The sequence below is a fragment of the Sarcophilus harrisii genome, chromosome 2 (genome assembly GCF_902635505.1).
Source record: "Sarcophilus harrisii chromosome 2, mSarHar1.11, whole genome shotgun sequence".
NCBI lineage: Eukaryota > Metazoa > Chordata > Mammalia > Dasyuromorphia > Dasyuridae > Sarcophilus > Sarcophilus harrisii.
The window spans coordinates 98,971,590-98,992,195 of NC_045427.1; the positions used below are offsets into that span (position 1 = coordinate 98,971,590).

General features: G+C 32.8%; 1 protein-coding gene across 4 annotated transcripts in view; it reads left to right on the forward strand.

The window, feature by feature from the left end:
- Positions 1-20,606, forward strand: part of CCDC85A (coiled-coil domain containing 85A) — a 226,775-nt gene that overhangs the window by 197,731 nt on the left and 8,438 nt on the right. The window contains exons 4-5 of one of the 4 annotated variants that reach the window (XM_031950507.1): positions 12,407-12,541; positions 18,169-18,288. The exons of 2 other annotated variants lie outside the window; for them this stretch is intronic. In XM_031950507.1, the coding sequence (XP_031806367.1) occupies positions 12,407-12,541; positions 18,169-18,288 (255 nt within the window). The remainder of the gene's footprint in view (positions 1-12,406; positions 12,542-18,168; positions 18,289-20,606) is intronic. One more of the 4 variants, XM_023494941.2, reaches the window with a different exon arrangement.

Genomic DNA, 20,606 nt, shown 5'->3' on the forward strand with positions numbered 1-20,606 from the left:
TGGAAGTTGAGAAATGAAGGCATCCTAGCAAAAGCAGGAGATGGAATGTAATATATAGGAACAACAAACAGTCCATTTAGACAACATCAGGTTCATATGGGAGTGTAATATGTCATCATTCTGGAAGGACATAGTGAAGCCAAATTATGAAGGCCTTAAAAATTGTCAAACAGAAGTTTATACTTTATCCTGAAAGTAATACAGAACTGTATAAGTTTAAGCAGAGTCAGACACAGTCAGACCTGGGTTTTAGGATTACTGATTAGGTAGTATGGAGTTTAGATTGTGGAGGGTAAAAATGGAGGCAAGGAGACCATTTGAAAGGCTAGTGTAAAAATACACCATCACTAATCAAGAAGATGTTGATGAAAAATGTCAAGAGTCTGGATGTAAAGAAACATCCAGATTTTTCTTTTAAAAGTGAAAAAGACGGTTTAAGTTGATTTCAGTAAAAATTTTAGACTAGATTATTAGAACAGTTTGTGAATACTTAGAAAGGAGATCACTATAAGTGATCACGTTATAAATTAAGAACAAGTTGTGCCAGAATAAATTTGTTAAATAAATTAGGAGATCAGAGGAACAGTATGAACATATTAAGGCATTTGGCAGTCTCTCTGATTTATGAAATCCCCTTGGCTTAGGAAAAAGGTGAAGAACTATGGATCAGGAAATAGTATTAATAGGTCATTCAAAATTACCACTTTCCAAACACAAAGATACAAAGAATGTTTGATTAAAGGAGAAATGTCAGCTTGGAGTCTAGTTTTAAGTGGAGAGCCAGAGGACTCTGGTATTTAGCATTTTTATTAATTATTGTATAAAGACACAAATAACATAACAAATTTATAGATGATGTAAATTTGGGAAAGGTGAAAACCTTACTGTACCTTGCCTTGTCAGACCATATCTAGAATATTTTGTTCAACAATGGGCACCACATTTTAGAGGAGACATTGATAACTAGAAAGTACCAGAGGAGGGCAGCCAACAGGATAGTGGGTCTTGAGTTTATACAATATGGGGTTAAGTTGAGGCAACTTAGAACACCTATTATGTCCATCAATAAGAAAAGAATCATGATATATATATATATATATATATATATATATATATATATATATAATTTTAACTATTTGAAAGTTTGAGATGCCAGTGAGTGTATCATCTAGGAAAGCATGTCCATGTAGGCAGACATTTGGAAATGTGGGTCTTTAAAATTAGTAGAGGGATCATGACTGAGACAGAGGGTCAGTATTCATATACATAGAAGTGATAATTGAAGCAGAAGGAATATAAGAATAGTCTGTATAAGAGTAAAAGTCTTACATTGTGGGAAAGGTAAGAACTTCATCTGTCAGGCATACAATTTCTGGAGTACCCAGTGGGGAGGAAAATTGTATTTTCTCTGAAGCATGCCTTTGTGCTGAGTGCTCATTTCCCTTGGGGAGTGATTGACTGTATAACTTTTGGTTTGGGCTATTCTTGCATGTCTTGGAGAGAATGCCAGGGAGATAGCAAACAGCAAGCTTTACTTCAAACTCTTTGATACAATGTGGCTGCCTTGAAAAGAACATGAACTTCTGAAATGTTATAAACCCTCCAATCCACACTGGAAATTTCTCCTCAGGAGGATTTAGAAATAAAATGAGTAACAAAAGCATTTCTGATGCTTGGTGAAAATTAAAAAAAATAAATAAAATGCCTTCTTTTCTCTTTATTGAGACCAAATATTTTCTGAAAAGGATGAGAATATATTTTGGAATGAAGTAAATTACATGTAAAATATCAGTTTTGCCCGTCAGTATTTGATTTTCATCTGGGCCTTGTCAAATGGGTTAGTTTAGGTCCATAAGTCCAAATTTTGTGAGGGGCTGTTTGCAGAAGAGAAAATGTTTCCATTAGTCTCAGGCTGCTTCATAGTCCATCCTGTCTGTGAGGTACTTTGAAAAAAACAGAGGTGCTTTCACTCTCGGCTAGTACATTTCCTCCAAATGAAGGAGCAGCTTGAAAATAATGTATAACTGGGGCTAAATGACAACACAGGAGCCAAGAGAGGAGGAGAAGAACAGCAGGGTTTAGTTTGAGCCAAATGTGGTTTTAATGTTTTGGATGTTGACTGATAGAAACCTTATCATTATCAAACATTTTATATAGCACTTAATGCTTCCAAAGTGCTTATTTATATTTTTTATTAGTCATCTTCCTTCACTAACACCATATAAGAAAGTTGATTTGCTCACTATTTTGGAGTTGAAGACCAGTAATTTTCTGAGGGCTGGGTGGCAAAATATGGACACAGCTGTTCAATTTCTGATTTTTTATCTAGAGCTAGGGAAATACTCTTTAGAGATAATAATAACTGGCATTTAGATAATACCTTAAGGTTTGCAAAGCATTTTTCAAATATTGCCTCATTTTTATCATTACAACAATCCTGAGAAGTAGGTGCTTTATTTTATAATCAAAGAAACTGAGGTAGACAGGTTAAGTGACTTGTTCAGGGTCATACAGCTGGTTAGTGTCTAGAGCCAAATTTGACTTCTTGACTCTAGGTTCAGTGCTCAGTCCACTATACCACCCAGTAGAAGTAGTGACTATAGCAAGTTCCAGTGGATTTTTAGTTAACTTATTTTATTTCATATGTCCTTGTTGGCTTAGAGAACAGTCTTTTTAACTTTAAAAATTTTGAGTCTCCGATGTTATCCACAACAGTGCTTAATATATAGTAGGTACTTAATAAATACTTGGTTGATCAAATCAAATTTCAGGTTAACGGAAGGCTGATTGCTTGTTGAGGATGTATTTTTCCCCCAGCCTCTTTTTGCTGAACATGGAGTTGGGAAATTTGAGACTGACTTTTGTTTTGGCTATTTCTTAACTCCTCAAAAATCTCAGTTTCCTTAAAGGTAGGGTGGAGACGATATTTCTATTATCTATCTTTATAAGTGAAGAAATTGTTTGTATACTTACAATGCTATACAAATGTGAGTTTTTATTATTATAATACTATATCACCATTTATATATGCACCTTGCTTCCAGAGTTTGAACATTTTAATCTTCCAAATGGTCCTTTTGACCAGTCCTTTGGCAGGATAAACAAAAGAAATCGTTTCCCAATCAGATCAGTTCATTGCTATTACTTTTATTATAAAATTGATGGAGGAATAGGATAAAACTATCTCTAATCCCCTGAGACTGATGCTCCAGGGATCTGTTAACCTAGATGATTTGTAAGGTCTCTTCCAACGTCAAGATTCTATTATCTAATATTAGAAGTTCATCTTTCTCTTTGGAATGAGAAAGCCTGACATTGAGACTTATATTCATTGTAACACTGAGGCATCAAATGACTATGAATGCTTGGTCAAGAAGAACCTAACCAATTTGCACCATATAGGGGCTGCTTTTATTTCCTTTCAAGGTTCTCCTCTTAGCAAGTTTGGTTTTGTTTTGGCAAATGTGAGTTTACTTCTAAAGGAGTATGATTTCTGAACTTGCTTTGCAAGCACAGTACCTTTTGAAGCCTCTCTTGTAGTTTCTAGGAGTAATTAAATTCTCATTGAATAATCACTTTACCTGAGCATCTATATTCTTTGAATTCAAAATAGGATATTTTGTCTTTTAATTTAAGGATTCTTTTGAAGGTCTTGTAGAAGTCATGTGTATAACTTTCATCAAATCCTTTTCCATCCATTTGTCTTTTAAACTACTTATAAAATAGATGTAATAATAGTAATATTATTACTATTATTGCAATAACAGTAGCTAGCATTTATTATAATGTTTTGCAACACATTTCCTCTATGTGGAAGTTATCTTATTTGGTCCTTATAACAACCCCATAGGATGGGTACTATTATTATTTCCATTTTACAGATGAGGAAATCAACATTAAGATAGGTTAAGTAACTTTCCCAAAGGCACATAGCTAATAAGTACTTGAGGTCAGATTCAAACTCAGGTTTTCTTGACTCCAAATTCAGTGCTTTATCTATTACACCACCTAGATGCTTAAAACTGATGTTATAAATCTTGACTTTCAAATCAAGTCTTGACTGTTTAGAATTCTAACTTTGGCAATAAAGATAGTTATTGTTTCTACTTTCATTATTGTTATCATTGTTAACAATCCAAGTTCCTCAGAATTAATTCTATATTTGTTTTTTCTTTGTTTTATTTTTGCAAGGCAATTGAGGTTGACTAACTTAGGGTCACAAAGATAATAAGTGTCAAGTGTTTGGGTATGGATTTGAAATCAGGTCTTCCTGACTCTAGGGTCAATGCTTTATCCACTGAACCATCTAGCTGCCCCAGATCTACAATTATGCATCATTTCCTTTTTTTGTCTTGTACTTTAAGAATGTCCCTTAGGTGTGATGTTAATATTAATGAAAGAAGAGAAGTTTCTGTCAGAGTGATGATAGTTTCTCATTTAGCAGTGCTTGCTGATGAGATGGAACTCAACTCACTAGGGAAGCTGAGCTTATGCCAAATCAACTTTTTCTGCTATATCACATACGCCAATAAAGATTGTTATTTGACTGTTTTGTCCAATATGCACAGGAATAACTTAAACTGCTTAACGAAGTATTTTGATGAGGTGCACCAAAAATTTCCTTTAGGATGGAATATAGTTGTCTTAGAAATTAGTTGCTTAGTTTGTGGAAATGTCTTGAAATTATCATATGAGATAGTCTAGGGATCAAATGGTATCAAATATCCTTCTGAGGTAGAAAGTTGGTGAGAGCCCAGTGCTGTGCCCACTGCAGATATTAACATATTTGCTGAGTAAATGAATGAATGAAATGGATACTAAATATTTGGCCAGTGGTTATGAAATGACTTGAAGGTTTTACCCTTGTGGGAAGACCAGGGAGAAGTTGGGTGAACAACAGCCATGGCTTGTCATCTACAGAAAATTTCCAGGGTACTAACCTTTTATCTAGGCTGTTAGGGAAAGGCCATCCCCTCTTGTCCTTTCCATCTCTAAGGTCTTATGAAAGATAGTATTCGGGAGACTCTACACTATTCTATTTTGTGCATATGGACTATTCAAATGACTATATATGTGTTAGCTAAATCCCTGAAGGAAGCAAGTCTCCCTATTCTATTAGCAGTTAAAGATGTCAATGTCAGTACTGCAGTATGTTTGCCAAATTAATTGAGTTTGCATTGTGTTCCCTTAACATTGGATCTACCTACATGTAATATTCTTCAGAGTAATTTCAGTTATGTGAGAGGTATGAAATAGAAATACTTCCATGTAGTTTCTTAATAAGATTGGCATGAGCCTTTTATTTTTTTTTTTCTGTTGCTGTATTATTCTGGTATTTAATTTCCCTGTCCTTAGGCCCCTTTTAACACAAACACTTTACAGACTTAACATTTAGACTTTTTTTTTAGATTTTTTCTTGGTAAGCAACTTTGTAAATATTTAGTGTTTGTGTCAGGCATGCGGAAGGAAAAATTCAGAAATATCATATTCTTTTTCTCCAGAGGCCAATGTAATGAAACATTTTTATTTTTTTGGCTTCCAGTGTTTCCATTTGGATAACAAATTCCCTCAAAATAGGATAAATATAAACACCTTACCACATCTTCCCATTTTGTTATTCAATATATGATTTCACAAGGTATTTGTTATTGTTATCATTATTAATTTTTGATATTCTTGCTATAAAGAGACAGATCATATTTCAAATCTTAGTCATTGTCATGCATGTTATTCATTGACCTTTTCTGTGATTTGGTTTTTATTCTAATTTTTATAAAAATATTGTAATTTTATTAAAAATTTTTTTATAAATTTTTTTTTGAAAAGATCCATCTTTTTTTGTCTTTCTCCATCTCTTCTAAGTTTCAACTTTGTATATAATTCCCTTACCCCCATCTTCTTTTCCAGGCAGTTAGAGTAAAATTATTTCACTTTAATATAAATGTTCATTATGGAAATAGATATTTACACAGAGTTCAAAGGTATAAAAACTCCAAGGTGGCTCTCTTATTCCTTACCAAACCAAACCAAAATGACCATATTTAGAAGGTTTATCAGAAAAATAAAAGTTTTAGCATTATAAAATCCTAGTCATCTCTTAACTGCTAGTGTGAAAATAAAATTCTCATAAAACAAATCAGTGTCCCATTAATTTGAATTCCACATACTGGAGTAATTTTGTAGAAGGTCACAATTCATAATGGTAAATTCTTGACTTCTAGAAAGCTTCATTATTCTTAGTACTTTTTAATATCGTGTATTCACTAGAAGTCACTATATACTTGATTTGTAAATCCCTAAATGTGTTGATCTGTTTTCTGCATCCATTCCTGTACTTGGACTGCCTTCTTTTTCTTAAATGCATTCCATTTTCATCTCTGCCTCCCAAGACAGGAAGGAAACAAGAATTTATTAAGTGCAAAGTTAATAAATTTATTAATATACTATTTCTTTATCTCTATTTATATTGCCACTAAGTGAATTAAGTGTTTCTTGAATTGTATCTCATTTAATTCTCTTAACAACTTCAGGGGATAGGGGCTATTATTATCCTCAACAATTCAGGGAACTGAGGCAAACAAAGGTTAATTTGTGTGTCATACAACTAATATTTGAGGCCACATTTGAACTTAGGTCCACCTGTCTGTAATAGAGGCCCAGTTTTGTTCATAGCACCTCCCTAGCTGCCTTCAAGGTTCATCTTGTATCCTATCTGCTACTGGAAACCATTCCTGATCCCTTTTGTTCTTAATGTTTTCTCTCTTCTTAAGTGATAGTGTGAATTTTTTATTGCTTAGTAGAATTTAAGTTTTGAAGATGGGGGCTATTTTTCTTTCATGTTCCTGTATTTACTACCTAAAGAAGTACCTTGAATATAATGGGTACTTTATAAATACTAGATTGGCTTGAGTTGGCTTGTTAATAATCCATTAACGTATCTATGGGAAGGAAATCTGGTGTTTTGTTGTTGTTGTTGTTGTTGTTGTTGTTGTTGTTGTTGTTGTTGTTGTTGTTTTTAAATATTGCATTCCTTGTTGGAAGATAGTGTTTTGATGTTTGGATTCCATATTGGCTGGGGAGTGAGTCCTCAATATAGCAAGAATATCCAAGTATTTTAAGGTTTTTAGAGTAAAGGTGGAAGAGAGTTTTTATGTTTTTTAATTGAAGATTAACCGATGAGGTGATTGAATTTGATTCAGAACCACGAAAAAGAAACAAAAATCAAGCTTGACACATAGTAGGTGCTATGTAAATGCTATTCTTCATGGGGCTTTATCAATTGCAGACAAGTATTATATATAACTTTAATATATGTAAAATACATTGAACCACCCAATTTTATCTGTTCAGTTTTATTGTGGTTTAAAGAATTGACCACAGTTTCTGAGTTTTCCTAGTCAAGTACTTAAATTTCATAAAAACATCCTTTATATAGATCATAGATATTATTCAGGGAAATATAAGTATTTGAATATCTCTATACATAAAAAAGATTGAAGAAGCAGTAAGAAGCAAGGAGTCTTATCATTTTTTTATTCCTCTTGTCCTGAGTATCACTTCTGTTCTAATGAACAGTTAAATCTAAAAAAAAATAGTCACAGATTAAAATATCTTTTCTTGGAAGTACAAATACAGTGTACATTCTGGGTCTTGTGATAGCAAATAAATTGGTAGAACAATTTATTTTTTCATTACACTAGTAAAATGTTCAAATTCTCTGTCAGAATTTAAGTAGATTTATTTTAATTTGGTAAACATGGATTTTCTTACTTCAAATCAAGAATATATTAAATTTCCTTAAACTTATATTCATTAATCTTTGATCAAGATCTTTTGAAAGTGGGGTTTTATAACTTAAAAAATAAAAACAAAGATGAAAATAATAAAATGCTTTTTGAAAAAAAGTGACTAAAAATTTTTTTTAACCAATAATCTAAAAGATAATACTTATTCTTTGCCTTCAGTAGAGAAAAAATTGCTAATTCCCTATACTCCCTCATCCTAGACCTATAATGCATCATGAAATAAAATGGATCATACCTCACTTTTGACCAAGTTTCAGGACTTATAAAAAATTAAGCATCCTTAAGTAACAGGAAACTACTTCAGTCAATCGATGTTCTGGTTTCCAAAGTTGGCCTCATGTAATTGTAGTTGGGCTTGGGTTTTTGAACTTTTGTTCCAAGTGCATTAATGTTTTGCTTTTGTTTCTAAGTGGTGAATCTGGATATTATTAGATCCTTTTTATGTTATTTTAGCCAATTAAAATGCTCTTTTTCTGCATAGCAAGCAGAAGCTCAATATAGTGATTTTTCCTTTTAGGAAAATTTATGAATAGTTTGAAAATAATTTGAAAGAAAATTTTATTTAAAGAAGTAACCATCTTAAATGCTAGTTAATTCTGCTTTTGCAGTACTGGTGGCAGAATAGCAGAAAAGGGACAAAGAGTATAAAGAATCCTTTCATTTCCTTTTAGGAAAATTTATGAATAGTTTGAAAGAAAATTTTGTTTGAAGAAGTAACCTGGATGTATACTTTGGCCATCAAAATTTAAGAAATAAAGAAAATTATATAATGATTTACAGTCTTGTATGCAGATTAATTCTACTTTTGCATACTGGTGGCAGAATAGCATAGAATGGACAGAGTATAAATAATCCTTTCATTTTTAGAACGTATATAAACATTAACTTAATTGTTGGTACTGTACCTTTGAGGTCTTTTTCAGTAACAAACTAACAGGCATTCTATTAACATGAGGTTCAATAGTTTGTCTTAAAAATGGATAACTCTCTTTTAATATAATTATTTTATGCATTTAAAAACATTATATGGAAAAGGTCCATAGACTTTACATAATATCCAAGAGGTCCCTATCCATAACACAAAACAATTAAAATGCCTATATTGTTATTGTTGTTGTTGTTGAGTTGTGCAGTCATATTTTAACCCTTCATGATTCCCTGGAGCTTCCATTCTCTACTATCTCTCAAAGTCTGTCCAAGTTCATGTTCATTGCTTCCACGTTTCTTACTTCCATGATGATGTCTCTTCATCTCATCCTTTGCCATTCCCTTTTCCTTTTGCCTTCAATTTTTCCCACCATTAGTCTTTTTCAGTGATTGCCATTTTTTTCTTTATGTGGCTAAAGTATTTAAAATTCCTCTGCTAGAGAAACTAATTTATTGATACCATATATGTAAGGTACATAGATGTATCATTGCTCAATGATAACCTTGTGGGGATGCTACTAGATGAGCTAGATAAAACCAGTTTTGACATTTGTCTCTATATGTGAAACCAGAAGAAAAAAGAAGTTCCAAATAAACGGAAGAATGCTTCATGGAGTCTCCATGGAGAGAGGCTTGTAAAAATGCCTTTGTCAAAGGCTAGTGTAGGGGAGGAGACACTTGAGGATGATGTAGTTGTGTACTGAGGTATAGAGAAGAAGAAGGAGCTCAGTATGGGTGATTCTATTTTCTCAGTAAAAGAGGTGAGGTCCTCTGCTGAATGGGATAGCAGAAGGGAACAAGCATTTTTATAGCACCTACTGTGTGCCAGAGACAGTGTGCTGAGCACTTCTAAAAATATCTCTAAATAAACCCTGTGAGATGGCTGCTATTATTATCCCCATTGGACTAGTTGAGGCAACTGAAGCAGCAGAGGTTTGCCAGGATTACAGTTAGTGAGTATCTAAGTCCAGCTTTAAATTCAGGTTTTACTAATTCCAGGACCAGTGTTTGAACTACTGTGCTACCAGTAAGGAGGCAGTGTGCTATTTAGTGGATAGAATGGGTTGTTGTGATCCTTCTGAACATTTATTAATTGTGTGAAATCAAGGGCTCCATTCCTGAAACAGCTACCTTATGGTCATAGACCTTACACTTAATTTTGTCCTGAAAGTCTTACATTGAATGTCCTTAATTCTAAGGGGGAATTGTATATCTAGATTAGCAAAAATCAATATTCCTTACTGGAATTCCTTACCATATACTCAATGTAATTACTCAGTGTAATTTTTATGGAGAATATATGAAATCCATCATAGGCTCAGATACATAGGTGAAAGGAACCTTATACTATCTAGTATTATTTTTTTCTCAGATAAAATAATATTGACATCCAGAGAGATTATGGAGCTTTATTCAAGAACACAGAGATAGAAGTAAATGCAGGGATTAAAATTCAAGTTCATGGCCTTTGATTAAAAGTCAATTTTTTCCCCTTAGTACTACTTTAGTCTTTGAAATAGAAACAAAACTTTTCTTTTTTTAGCAGTATTAAACAGTCAATTTGTGATAGTAAGAAAATCTGTGCTTTTTAAATGATACTAGATATTATTTTTATTTAAAATTGTCATTTTGAAAAATTGTTAATTATAAACAAAATCTGATTCTTTTGAATCTGCATATCATTTATAGAATGATTTGTAGAAAAGTGATGGCAAAATTTTGTAATGATTTTAATTTCTAGGGTTGCAATAAAATCCTTTAGGTAGGATACAAGTTAATATACACAATTAAAATACTTCAAATGACCAGGAAAAACAATGAATGATAACAGATAAAAAACAACTTAATGTTGCCAGATTTACATTTCCATTCTTCTCTAACAAATATTTAAGTGTCTTCTGTGTGTAAACCATTGTCTTCTCATTTCTCTTATTATATTGCAGTAATTTTGTAGGATCATAAATTTAAAAGTGGAAAGAATTGCAATAATCATATTAAGTTCGATCTTATTACTTGACAGATCCTGGAAACTGAAATAGAGCCATTATATGCTGCCTGCAGGCAGCAATTAATAGAGTCAGGATTTGAACCTGGGGGCCTTTGACTCCAAATTTATACATTTTACTTGCTGAATAAATAATTCTTTCTTATTTTAAAATTTATTTGCTTAGTTGTTTTAATATTATAGGAGAAATCATAAGAGATAGAGATTAGATACCTATCAAGTTATGATTTTCACAGCTGGTAATCAGCTGTGAAATAATTGAATTCAAATTGAATTCAAAATAATTGAAAGACAATAGATTTTTTTCCTTCTGATGATGGTGATGTAAAGTGATATATTTTAATAATGGAAATAATAATTTGTCATCTGATAACTTGATGACTCTTTATAACAATGGCTGAAATGGCCACACTAGCCAGAACTGAAAGTAGTTCAAATTAATTTTGTCATATAAACATGGCATATTAGCTAGAATGAAAACATACAATTCTGTCTTCATGTATCAATATATAGCTTCCTTTTCAATGGGTAATTAGTGCTAATTTCATATGTTTATATAATATCAGCTCTGTTAATATATTATACAATATGTAAAAGATCTTGTTTGTCACTACTACTTAGTATGAACACCTCAGGATGATTAACAATACACTTTGTACTCCATTGTTGATCTTTATTCATTTACTCATAAAGGTTACAGAATGATGACTGCTCTTCATGGAAAAAAACTTTTAAGGGAATAAAAGCAATGAGAAGCAAGATAATGTTCTCAATTTTTCAAAATGCTTTTTTAAATCTTTTTTTTTTTTTTTGAGACAATTGGAATTAAGTGACTTGCCCAGATCACATAGTAAGTGTCTGAGGCCAGATTTGAACTAAGGTCTTTAGCTCTATCCACTGTGGCACCTGCTGCCCCTAAAAGAGTTTTTGAAAAACATTGCTAAGTATTGTGTATAAACTCGTAGTCTAGATGGTCTTGGCTGTTTACAATCTGTTTGTATGTTTTGTCCCCATGACTTCCATAATTCAAGGATTTGTGTGTCTCCTGTTCTTTAGTCTTTCAGACCTAGCATCTCCACAGGAGAGCAAGATAAGGAAATTGTGTATAAATTAATTTATTATGGATACTGGGCTCTAGATCATGGTAAAGAAGAATCATAGAACTCTAGGCCAGGAGTTATATTTTTGGATTTTCTTTGCATTTCAATTAAATATGATCACTCCAACACCAAGTCCATCCAGAAAAATAGACACTAAAAATATCACTGACAATTTTATATAGTCATTATAAAATTATTCTTCTATTTAAAGCCTTGCTAATTATTAAAACTTCTGAAATTAAGATTTGATTATTTTAAGGTATTTATGGTTATTTACCACCTATAACATGCACAGCTGATATTTTATAAATTGGCCTCAACTATTATGTGTTTTATAATCTATACTTGTAAATCTTCAAATAATTCAATAGTATTTTTTACTAAAAATATACAACATATAGGACTTCAGTGCTTTTAATTTTTTTTCCTGGCTAAAGGTGTATGTTATAGGCTTGCCTTTATATGGTAACTTTGGTACTCATTATTAGTATACTTGTTCTATATGATCTGTTAAAACTTGGGACACAGTATATTTCTGAGTGATTGTACCATATTGTTCCAAATATAAGGAAACCCAGAATAGAAGGCAACCTCCAACTAGAAACAGCTCAAATATGGACAAAAGCTGGGGGTCCAGAGCCCGGCAGGTCTGGCTGTGGTGGCAGGGGTGCCGAGGAATAGGAAGATGCCTGCCCACTTTCCCGGTGAGTGAAGAGGGTTTATTGGCTGCAGTTGTTTTTGCCTAATTAGATCGCCGCTGCTGCCATTGCTGGAGGCAGACTTATGTTGGGGGGAATGGAGAGAAATTCAACATGAGTAGAATGGGTGGTGTTGGATCTAATTCAGGGATGGGGTGGATGGCACAGGAGATACAGACATTTTATCTTCTTGAGAAATGCTATTCTTTATGGATTCTTTAGAGTTTGAGGATGAAAGATTGATAATTTCAGTTGCTCAAGAAAATCACCATTCTGAAATTTGCTCTAAAAGTATTAAATGTACATGAATATGGATTTCCAAAGCTTTACAGACAGCTCTTAATGATTTCCATATTTTCACCAGACCTTTCTGTATTAATAGCTATATGGAGACAATAAACTTTTTAGTGCTTACATATATCATGAACATCCACAGAGCTAGAGTTATGAACAGGTTATTCAGTTTTGATTGAGACCTTTGCTTAATAATAGAAAAGTTGCTTTTTCTTCTTTATGTGCACCTGTTAGTTTGCATATACACATTTATGTTGGATATTTTTGTTTTTTATGAGTTTTAAAGAACTATCACATGCTTTCTTTTTAGGAGTGATATTTCACTATATTAAAATGTTATTAATCAATGCTCAGAAATGTAATAATACAATTCTTTTTTGTAACAGTATTGGAGTTGGACATTTCTACAAACAGTCTGCATCTATCAAGCTTGTAAATTGATATCTCTTAATTGCAAATAAGAGCTGAAATAAAATCCCCTTGTCATAAACGATAACTAGAGAATTAATTTCTCTTATCAGACATCTAGATATCTCGGTGGATAGAGCCTAGAGTCAGGAGGCCCTGTGTTCAAATTTGGTCTTATATACTCACTAGCTGTGTGACTCTGGGCAAATTACTTAACCCATGATTACCTTAATCCCCTGGAAAAGTAAATGGCAAGTCATTTTAGTGTCTTTGCCAAAAAAAAAACCTAGATGAGGCCATAAAAAGTCCAGATATAACCAAACAATAACAAAAAGGTTTAAACTTTTGTAATCATTTACTTAATTTGGACATCTCCTGGAAAGTCATAAAAAATATGAAAATTGATCCTTACATTTGATAATTGTTGATTGGAAAAAGATCAGGTATTGAGATAAATTTGGGATTTCTAATCACCCTTGAATTTTTTTTTTATAAAATTTTATTTTTATAAAGTTTTTTTTATAAAACTTTATTTTTATTTATAAAAATTTTATTTTATAAAATTTTATTTTTCAAACTGCTCAAGGTTTTAGAGAGTGTTGAATGTAGTCTGGGTCATCCAGTGGAAGAAGCATTGAACTTAGTGGAATTCCTATGCTTGCTTTGATATTTCTAACATATCTAAAACATTGAGCAAGTCAGTTTTTCTGGTTTTAGTTTCCTCATGCATTACATTTGAGGATTGGACTAGATGATTCCTGGAAGGTATCTTCAGATGAAATATTTGTAAAGAACTTAGCATAATGCTGGCACAATAGGTACTATATAAATTCTTATTTTTTTCCCCTTCCAGTTCCAACGTCTATTAATACCTTATTGAATTTTCAGATCTCCTTAACTTCTATTCATTTAGACACCAAGCATCTATGTTCCTTTAGAATGCCTACCAAAGCTAACAAGCCCTATGATTATCATTATTAATATTTTTTAAAAATTTGAGACTGGGTCTTCCTATCTCACTCAACTTGGAAGAGTAGTGGCCCCTTATGGACCTGATGATTTATGGGAGCTTTGATTTGTTCTGTTTCTGATATAGGGTGATTCACCCCTCCTTCAGCATTCTGGTGACCTTTGTCTAAGGAGCTTTCTATATTGGTGCCAGATTTAGTATAAATATCCAATCAGTTTTAACCCTATTATAGCCCCAGGGATCTAGGAGGCTATTATCTCAAATTCAATTTCCCATTGATAGGAATTATGAGAATGCACCAACACCTTTTGGTCTGTAATTTGGGATGAGATAGAATGAACAAAAGGAGTATAATTCAAAAATTGCTGGGTAAGTATTAGAGGTATAGTGTTATATAGTGTAAAATTTTTGGATGTTACTACTTATCAATAAGAAGATAAACAGATTGTAGCCGCCTTGGAAAACAGGTTAGGAATGAATTCTTTGTTATATCTGAAGTGGGTTAAGTTCTAGGGAGTTGGATCTGCAGCATTTGGGGAAAGGAAACAGAAGGTTCTGTTAAGGGTACGATTTTTGTTTTGACTTTTTGATACAAACCAACATTCATGTCATGCCCTCATGGCTAAGTTCTTGGGCATTTCAGTCAGCAACATACCCAATAGATCAGATTCCTTGGGAGACTATTCAACACAGGGATGTCCATGCATAATAAATATAACTGAATGGATACCCAAAGCTGGCTGACCATCATGGCACTGCCACTGAGCTGGACTATGCCCAGGTTATATTACTCCTCCTTCCAGGTACTGCATGGTTTTGTATACCATATGATTAAAGTTTGTTTTCAGACATGTGGTAAAATTCAATTTATCCCTGTCTAAGATAGGTTAAGAATCTTAAATAGCTCTCAAGTGGCAGAAGGGTGTACTTTTTGAGACAATTGTCAGTAGTTACTACCTGTTCTTTCCTATAGTTCAGCTATACAGCCTTCCTTTTTCTGGTAACAAATACAAACAAACAATTCATAAGGTTGTTACAGGTCTTTTGGGAAGGAGAGTATCCAATTCTTAATTTTTTTTTGTATAAATGACTGCCATGGACTTCTTAAAATAATGTTTAAAATATACAAGATAAAACACATAAGATTACAAGGAAAGCAATTATATTGAAATATAATTATAAAAACAGTAAAAAAAAAATCAACAAGTTTATAGAATGAAAATTTAAAATCCCCTACTTTAGAAGGGGTGCTATCATGGAACTTGATCGGAATTCTGCTATGAGAATAGTACAACATACTTAGAAATCTTTACAGTTTTAGAATCTCAGTTTTCCTCTTTAGGAAATAATGGCATACAAAAAGAAAGGCGGCAAAAGAATCTTAGATTCTTTGAAAAAAAATTGATAGCGAAGTCTAAATTTGGTTAAATTTTAACAGTAATTTGAGATTATTACAATTTGTGTGTATGTATTTGTGTGTGTACCCTGGCATGAATTACACATATACTACATGATATCATTTAATTTTGGGAGGGCAAATTTAAAAAAATTATCTATCCTAAATTTCAGATACTGATTATCTAATGCTAATGAGACATACAAAGGAATTAGAAATGAAAACATTTTGCTTTCACAGCACCTTCTGTTATATAATTGTGAGGAGCTACAGCAAGGGTTCTTAACTTAGATTCAATGAACTTATATGGGGAAAATATATCTTTAATTTTCAGAATAATTGGTTTCCCTTTCAATCACAAATATTTTATTTTATGTAATTACAAACTTTATTCTGAGAAAAAGGGATTTTACTGAACTGCCAATGGTAAATCTCTCTCTCTCTCTCTCTCTCTCTCTCTCTCTCTCTCTCTCTCAGAATACATGGATAAGAGAGATTCTTAGGTTAATATGGCTCCAAAATTGGGGATGGAGCATAGGAGCAGGAAATGGAAATGCCCTTGGTTGATTTGTTAGATGCTAAATGAAACCCCCAGGAATATAGGAAAAGATAAGTAAATGATGTGGAGGGTGATAACAGACAAAATGTAGTATATGGACAAAACATAGCATAAATTGTGTATTTATATATTTACATAAATATAAATAAATTGAAATTGATTATTAGCATATGTCCCAAGATCATATATATTTATATGTACATATATATACATATATATATATATATTTATCTCTCTGTATAACTTGTCCTTTTATACAACTATTCCTTTTTTTTTTCATCCCAAAATATGTCTGTGTGTAAAATTCATGCTGGTGCTGATATCCCATCAGGTTATGGGCATTTTATTGCCCTTACTTACCAAAACACCTATCTGCTGTGTAGTTTGGAGAGAAGAGTATTGGATGTGATATCAGAGAACAGGCACTCATATCACTTAATTTTTCTGGAACTCAGTTTCTTCAGCTTTAAAATGAGGCAGGGGCAGGGGATTGGACTACTCACTTGATAATCTCTATGATGTCTTCCACCCTTAAATCTTTAAGGTAGGGATTTTTAACTTTTTTGTGTGGATATCATGGGCTCCTTTGCAGAATAATGTTCTTAAATGCATAGAATAAAATACAGAGGATTACAGAGGAAATTAATTATATTGAAATATGGCTATAACAACAACATAAAAAACTCAAGAAGTTCACCAAAAAAACTCTAGTTGGTACTCACAGAATCAATTTTAAAGGAAGAATTGTTTCTTAGTCTTATCCTAAGACTTGGAAGAATCATTTACTCATTGTTCGACTGAAATAAAAATGAGCCTGAGCCTTTCCCTGGCGAGTGATGGCTTCTATAAAAGAGAATGGGAAAAATTTCCACTAGACACTAATTCCAGAAGTGGCAGACCATTGCTTCTCTTATTCTCCTCCTTATCTTGTTAGTTCTCTGTAAAATGAAGGGAATGGAATTCAAAGGTGTCAAACTTGTGGCCCATGGGCGGCTAGCTGTGGCAAAACTCTCAGGTACAACTGAATCTGATTAAAATATAATTGGGAAATGTCTAACAAAATAAATACATATATACCATAGATAATGTTATTTGGGGATTTTTAAAGTTAATATGTAGCTGGCAGGGACCTTTTTCTATTTGAGTTTGACACCACTGGACTAAATGTCTTTTATGGCCTTTTCTAGCTCTAAATACAAGATCCCACGAGGCTTTGTTCCAGTCCTCCCTAGAAAAAGTACAAGTCTCTAGAAAAATGATTCCTTGCTATCTGGCAGAATCAGATCCTAGCCATCATGAGAAAAACAAATAGAATCCCTCCCTCCAATTATTCAGCTGCAAGATAGAGAATCACACACCCAAACAACATATGTTCAGGAGCTCCTTTGTCTTTTGTTTCTTTTCTTTTTAAGGCAGGAAGAGGAGACAAGAGTGCTTTTCTGAAATAAAATAGTGTGATGCTTAGTTAAATCTGAGAAGGGGAAAAATGCACCTTTAAAGTTTTTTCCCCCCTCCTAAGTAATGCTTTGTAACAGACCCAGTTCCCTCAATACAAAAATATGGTATGTGTGCATTTTCCTGAAATGTGTATAATATGGCATTTGACTTGCTGACTTAGTGGTTTTAGCTGAGCTGTGGAGCAACTTATGAATTCCCTGTTTTAGAGTCACTTCAGTTTAAAAAAAATTCTCCTTGAAATGTTCTTAATGGTCATTCCTTGGGGTTGCGGGGGTTGGAACTGTGTTCTTTGGTAAATCAGAGATGGCATTCAAAAATGTACAGAGATGAGTTGTCGGCCTACTATTCTTGATGGCTCTGCAAGAAATGAGTATATTTTAATGAGAACTGATATAATTTAGAAACAAATCATACCCATGGGTTTTTATAACCTTTCTCAAATAAAACCTTCTTCTCATTTACCAACAAAACTGAATATGACAATGACATCTGCTTAATTAGTTATGACGACTTTTGTTTAATAACAAAGTTGTTGATTTTTTACTAAGGGTCCTTTTAGGTTGCCATCAGGGGCTGATGGGAATAACAGTTCACCCACCTCTCCAACTAGCTTCAGCGAACATACCACACCTTCTCAGCAGCCTGAACCAGTGGTACATACTCTTAAGGTAAACAATAGCACACAACTATGCATCTAGAATTTCAGTGGTGTTTTGAATTCTTCACCACAATGTGATTTCTTCTCAGTCTTGCTGTATTCATAGATGTTTCCCCCTGATATTTTAATTTATTTTAATTAAAGTATTTTAATTTTTGAAATTATTTTTCCAAAGATGAGTGTTTTTCTGAATAATAAATTTTGACTTTGGAGATTTAATGTGGAATGAATCCTCCTTGTTAACTCTCTGTTAAAAGTAATGCTATCCATATCTACATGCATAAAAGTTGGACTGATGTGCATATACATATGTTTGTTTAAATATTTTTAATTATATGTGCAATGTATGTAGCATGAATGTCTTCAAATATCAAACTTTAAAGGTTATCAAATGTGACAAGACATATTTTCCTTCCCTCATGCCCTTTAATCACTTATTCTCTAATCCTGTCCCATATGACAAAGAATTTTTTAAAAATTATAACCAAACTAAAGAAAACAAAGCAAAAGCTCTCTCCAAGTGGGGATACCAAATCCAGAAATGCTAGTTGAAATAGTGTTTATCTGGAAATCTTTATAACAATAAATTGCATTTAACAGTATACAATAAAATGTCATAAATCTGCAGTTAAGATTGTTAACCTGGGGGCTAACCCGGGGCTGTAATTACCAGGCAAATTAACAGTAAAACTATCACTTTTGATATCATATTTGTACAAACAAACTAAGAGACTAGTAGTATTCAATTTAATAAATATTTTTAAATACTTGCCTTGTGCAAGAGACTGTGCTAGAGATACAGAGACCAAGAATTCTCTGAAAATGGATCTTGAACTCACAGAATAACATCTCTTTATGGTACAATCAATGAAACTGTAGGCTTAGAAAATATTCTGATATAACATTTTCAGTCATTCTTATCTATTAATTGGAAAATATGCACTAGACAACACTGTTTCTTTTATTATACTTCAACATTTCATGAATCTCATGAATTTCATGAATGATACAGTATTCTCTCCAGTGACATTGATTAGAAGTGTTCTATAACACAGAGACCTTAAAAGGCTCAAAAATTTAGATGCTGACACTATTTTGGAAATGAAATTTTGAATTTGGCAAAGTTCCTTATTCAGACACACTTCTTTGAACCCAAATTTGAAGGCTTTCAAACTGGAGAAAGGCCTTTCAGACTTGACTCTTGGCTGCTAGGATCACTTTATGCTCAAATGAGGCAATAAGGGATTCATTTGTGGTATACATTTGAAAGTAATAAAACATCATCACAACTATATAAGTAGTCAGAATTAGTGAATCTGTTCTCTAGTGTTTCTTTTGTAAGTATACAAAAGCCCTAAGATTTCCTAATATTTTGCTTGGAATCTTAGCAACCTTAACAGGTACCAAGTGAACAGGATTAAATTATTTCTATCCCCCAACCACTTCATGGTTTTTTTACTCTGACTTTTCTATTGACTCCCAGTGTATCCTAGAGCAAATCAATCTTTTTTCTGTGTTTTACTTTTCTGAACTACGGAAAAAGAAGAACCAGTCTTTCATTTGTTTTAAGGATTTTGCAAAGGATAACAGATTAATTATTTTTTGAACAGATGAAGATTTTCCTAAAATCTTCCACATGATAGTTGTTCTCTTCAGAATTATAATCTCTTGTGGAATAAAGAAGCATCATATATGGAATGATTACTGCAGAACAGTGAATGATTCCCCCAGAATTTATATTTGGTTTTGGACTGCATTGTATAATTTATATTTGGCAAAGATTTGCCTTCCTAATTAAGTTTTCTTTAAAATAACACTAAATTCCTAAAGTGCATACCTGTTAATTCCAGAATTATCCCGGGTCATATTGAGGGTTTGTTCTTCATACCATAGATAATTCCCAAAGTGGATAGAAGTACATATGGGCAATTAAGAGGATTCTGATATTCTATGAGATAGAGCAAGAGAATTTTCTGAAGGCAGAGGTGGAATTATAATATATTATTGGGAAGTAGAGCCTTGACATCAAAGACTATCCTAAGAAGTAAGATTTTAGGTTACAGAGAAGGTTGCTGATCAATCTTATTAGGGGGAACACGATTTTACCCTGATACCAATGAAATTGCACATGCAGAATCATTCCTTTCCTACCCCCAATCCCCACGAAAGACTCACTCATCTCTATCCTCTATATATTTGTTTACTGACTGCCTAATTGACATCATACTAAGTGCATTACCATTTGAATGCAAATATGAAGGTTGTATTTTGTTAGTAGTTAATTTAAATAAAATAAGAGTTATTTGAAATTCATTTTTGAAATACAAA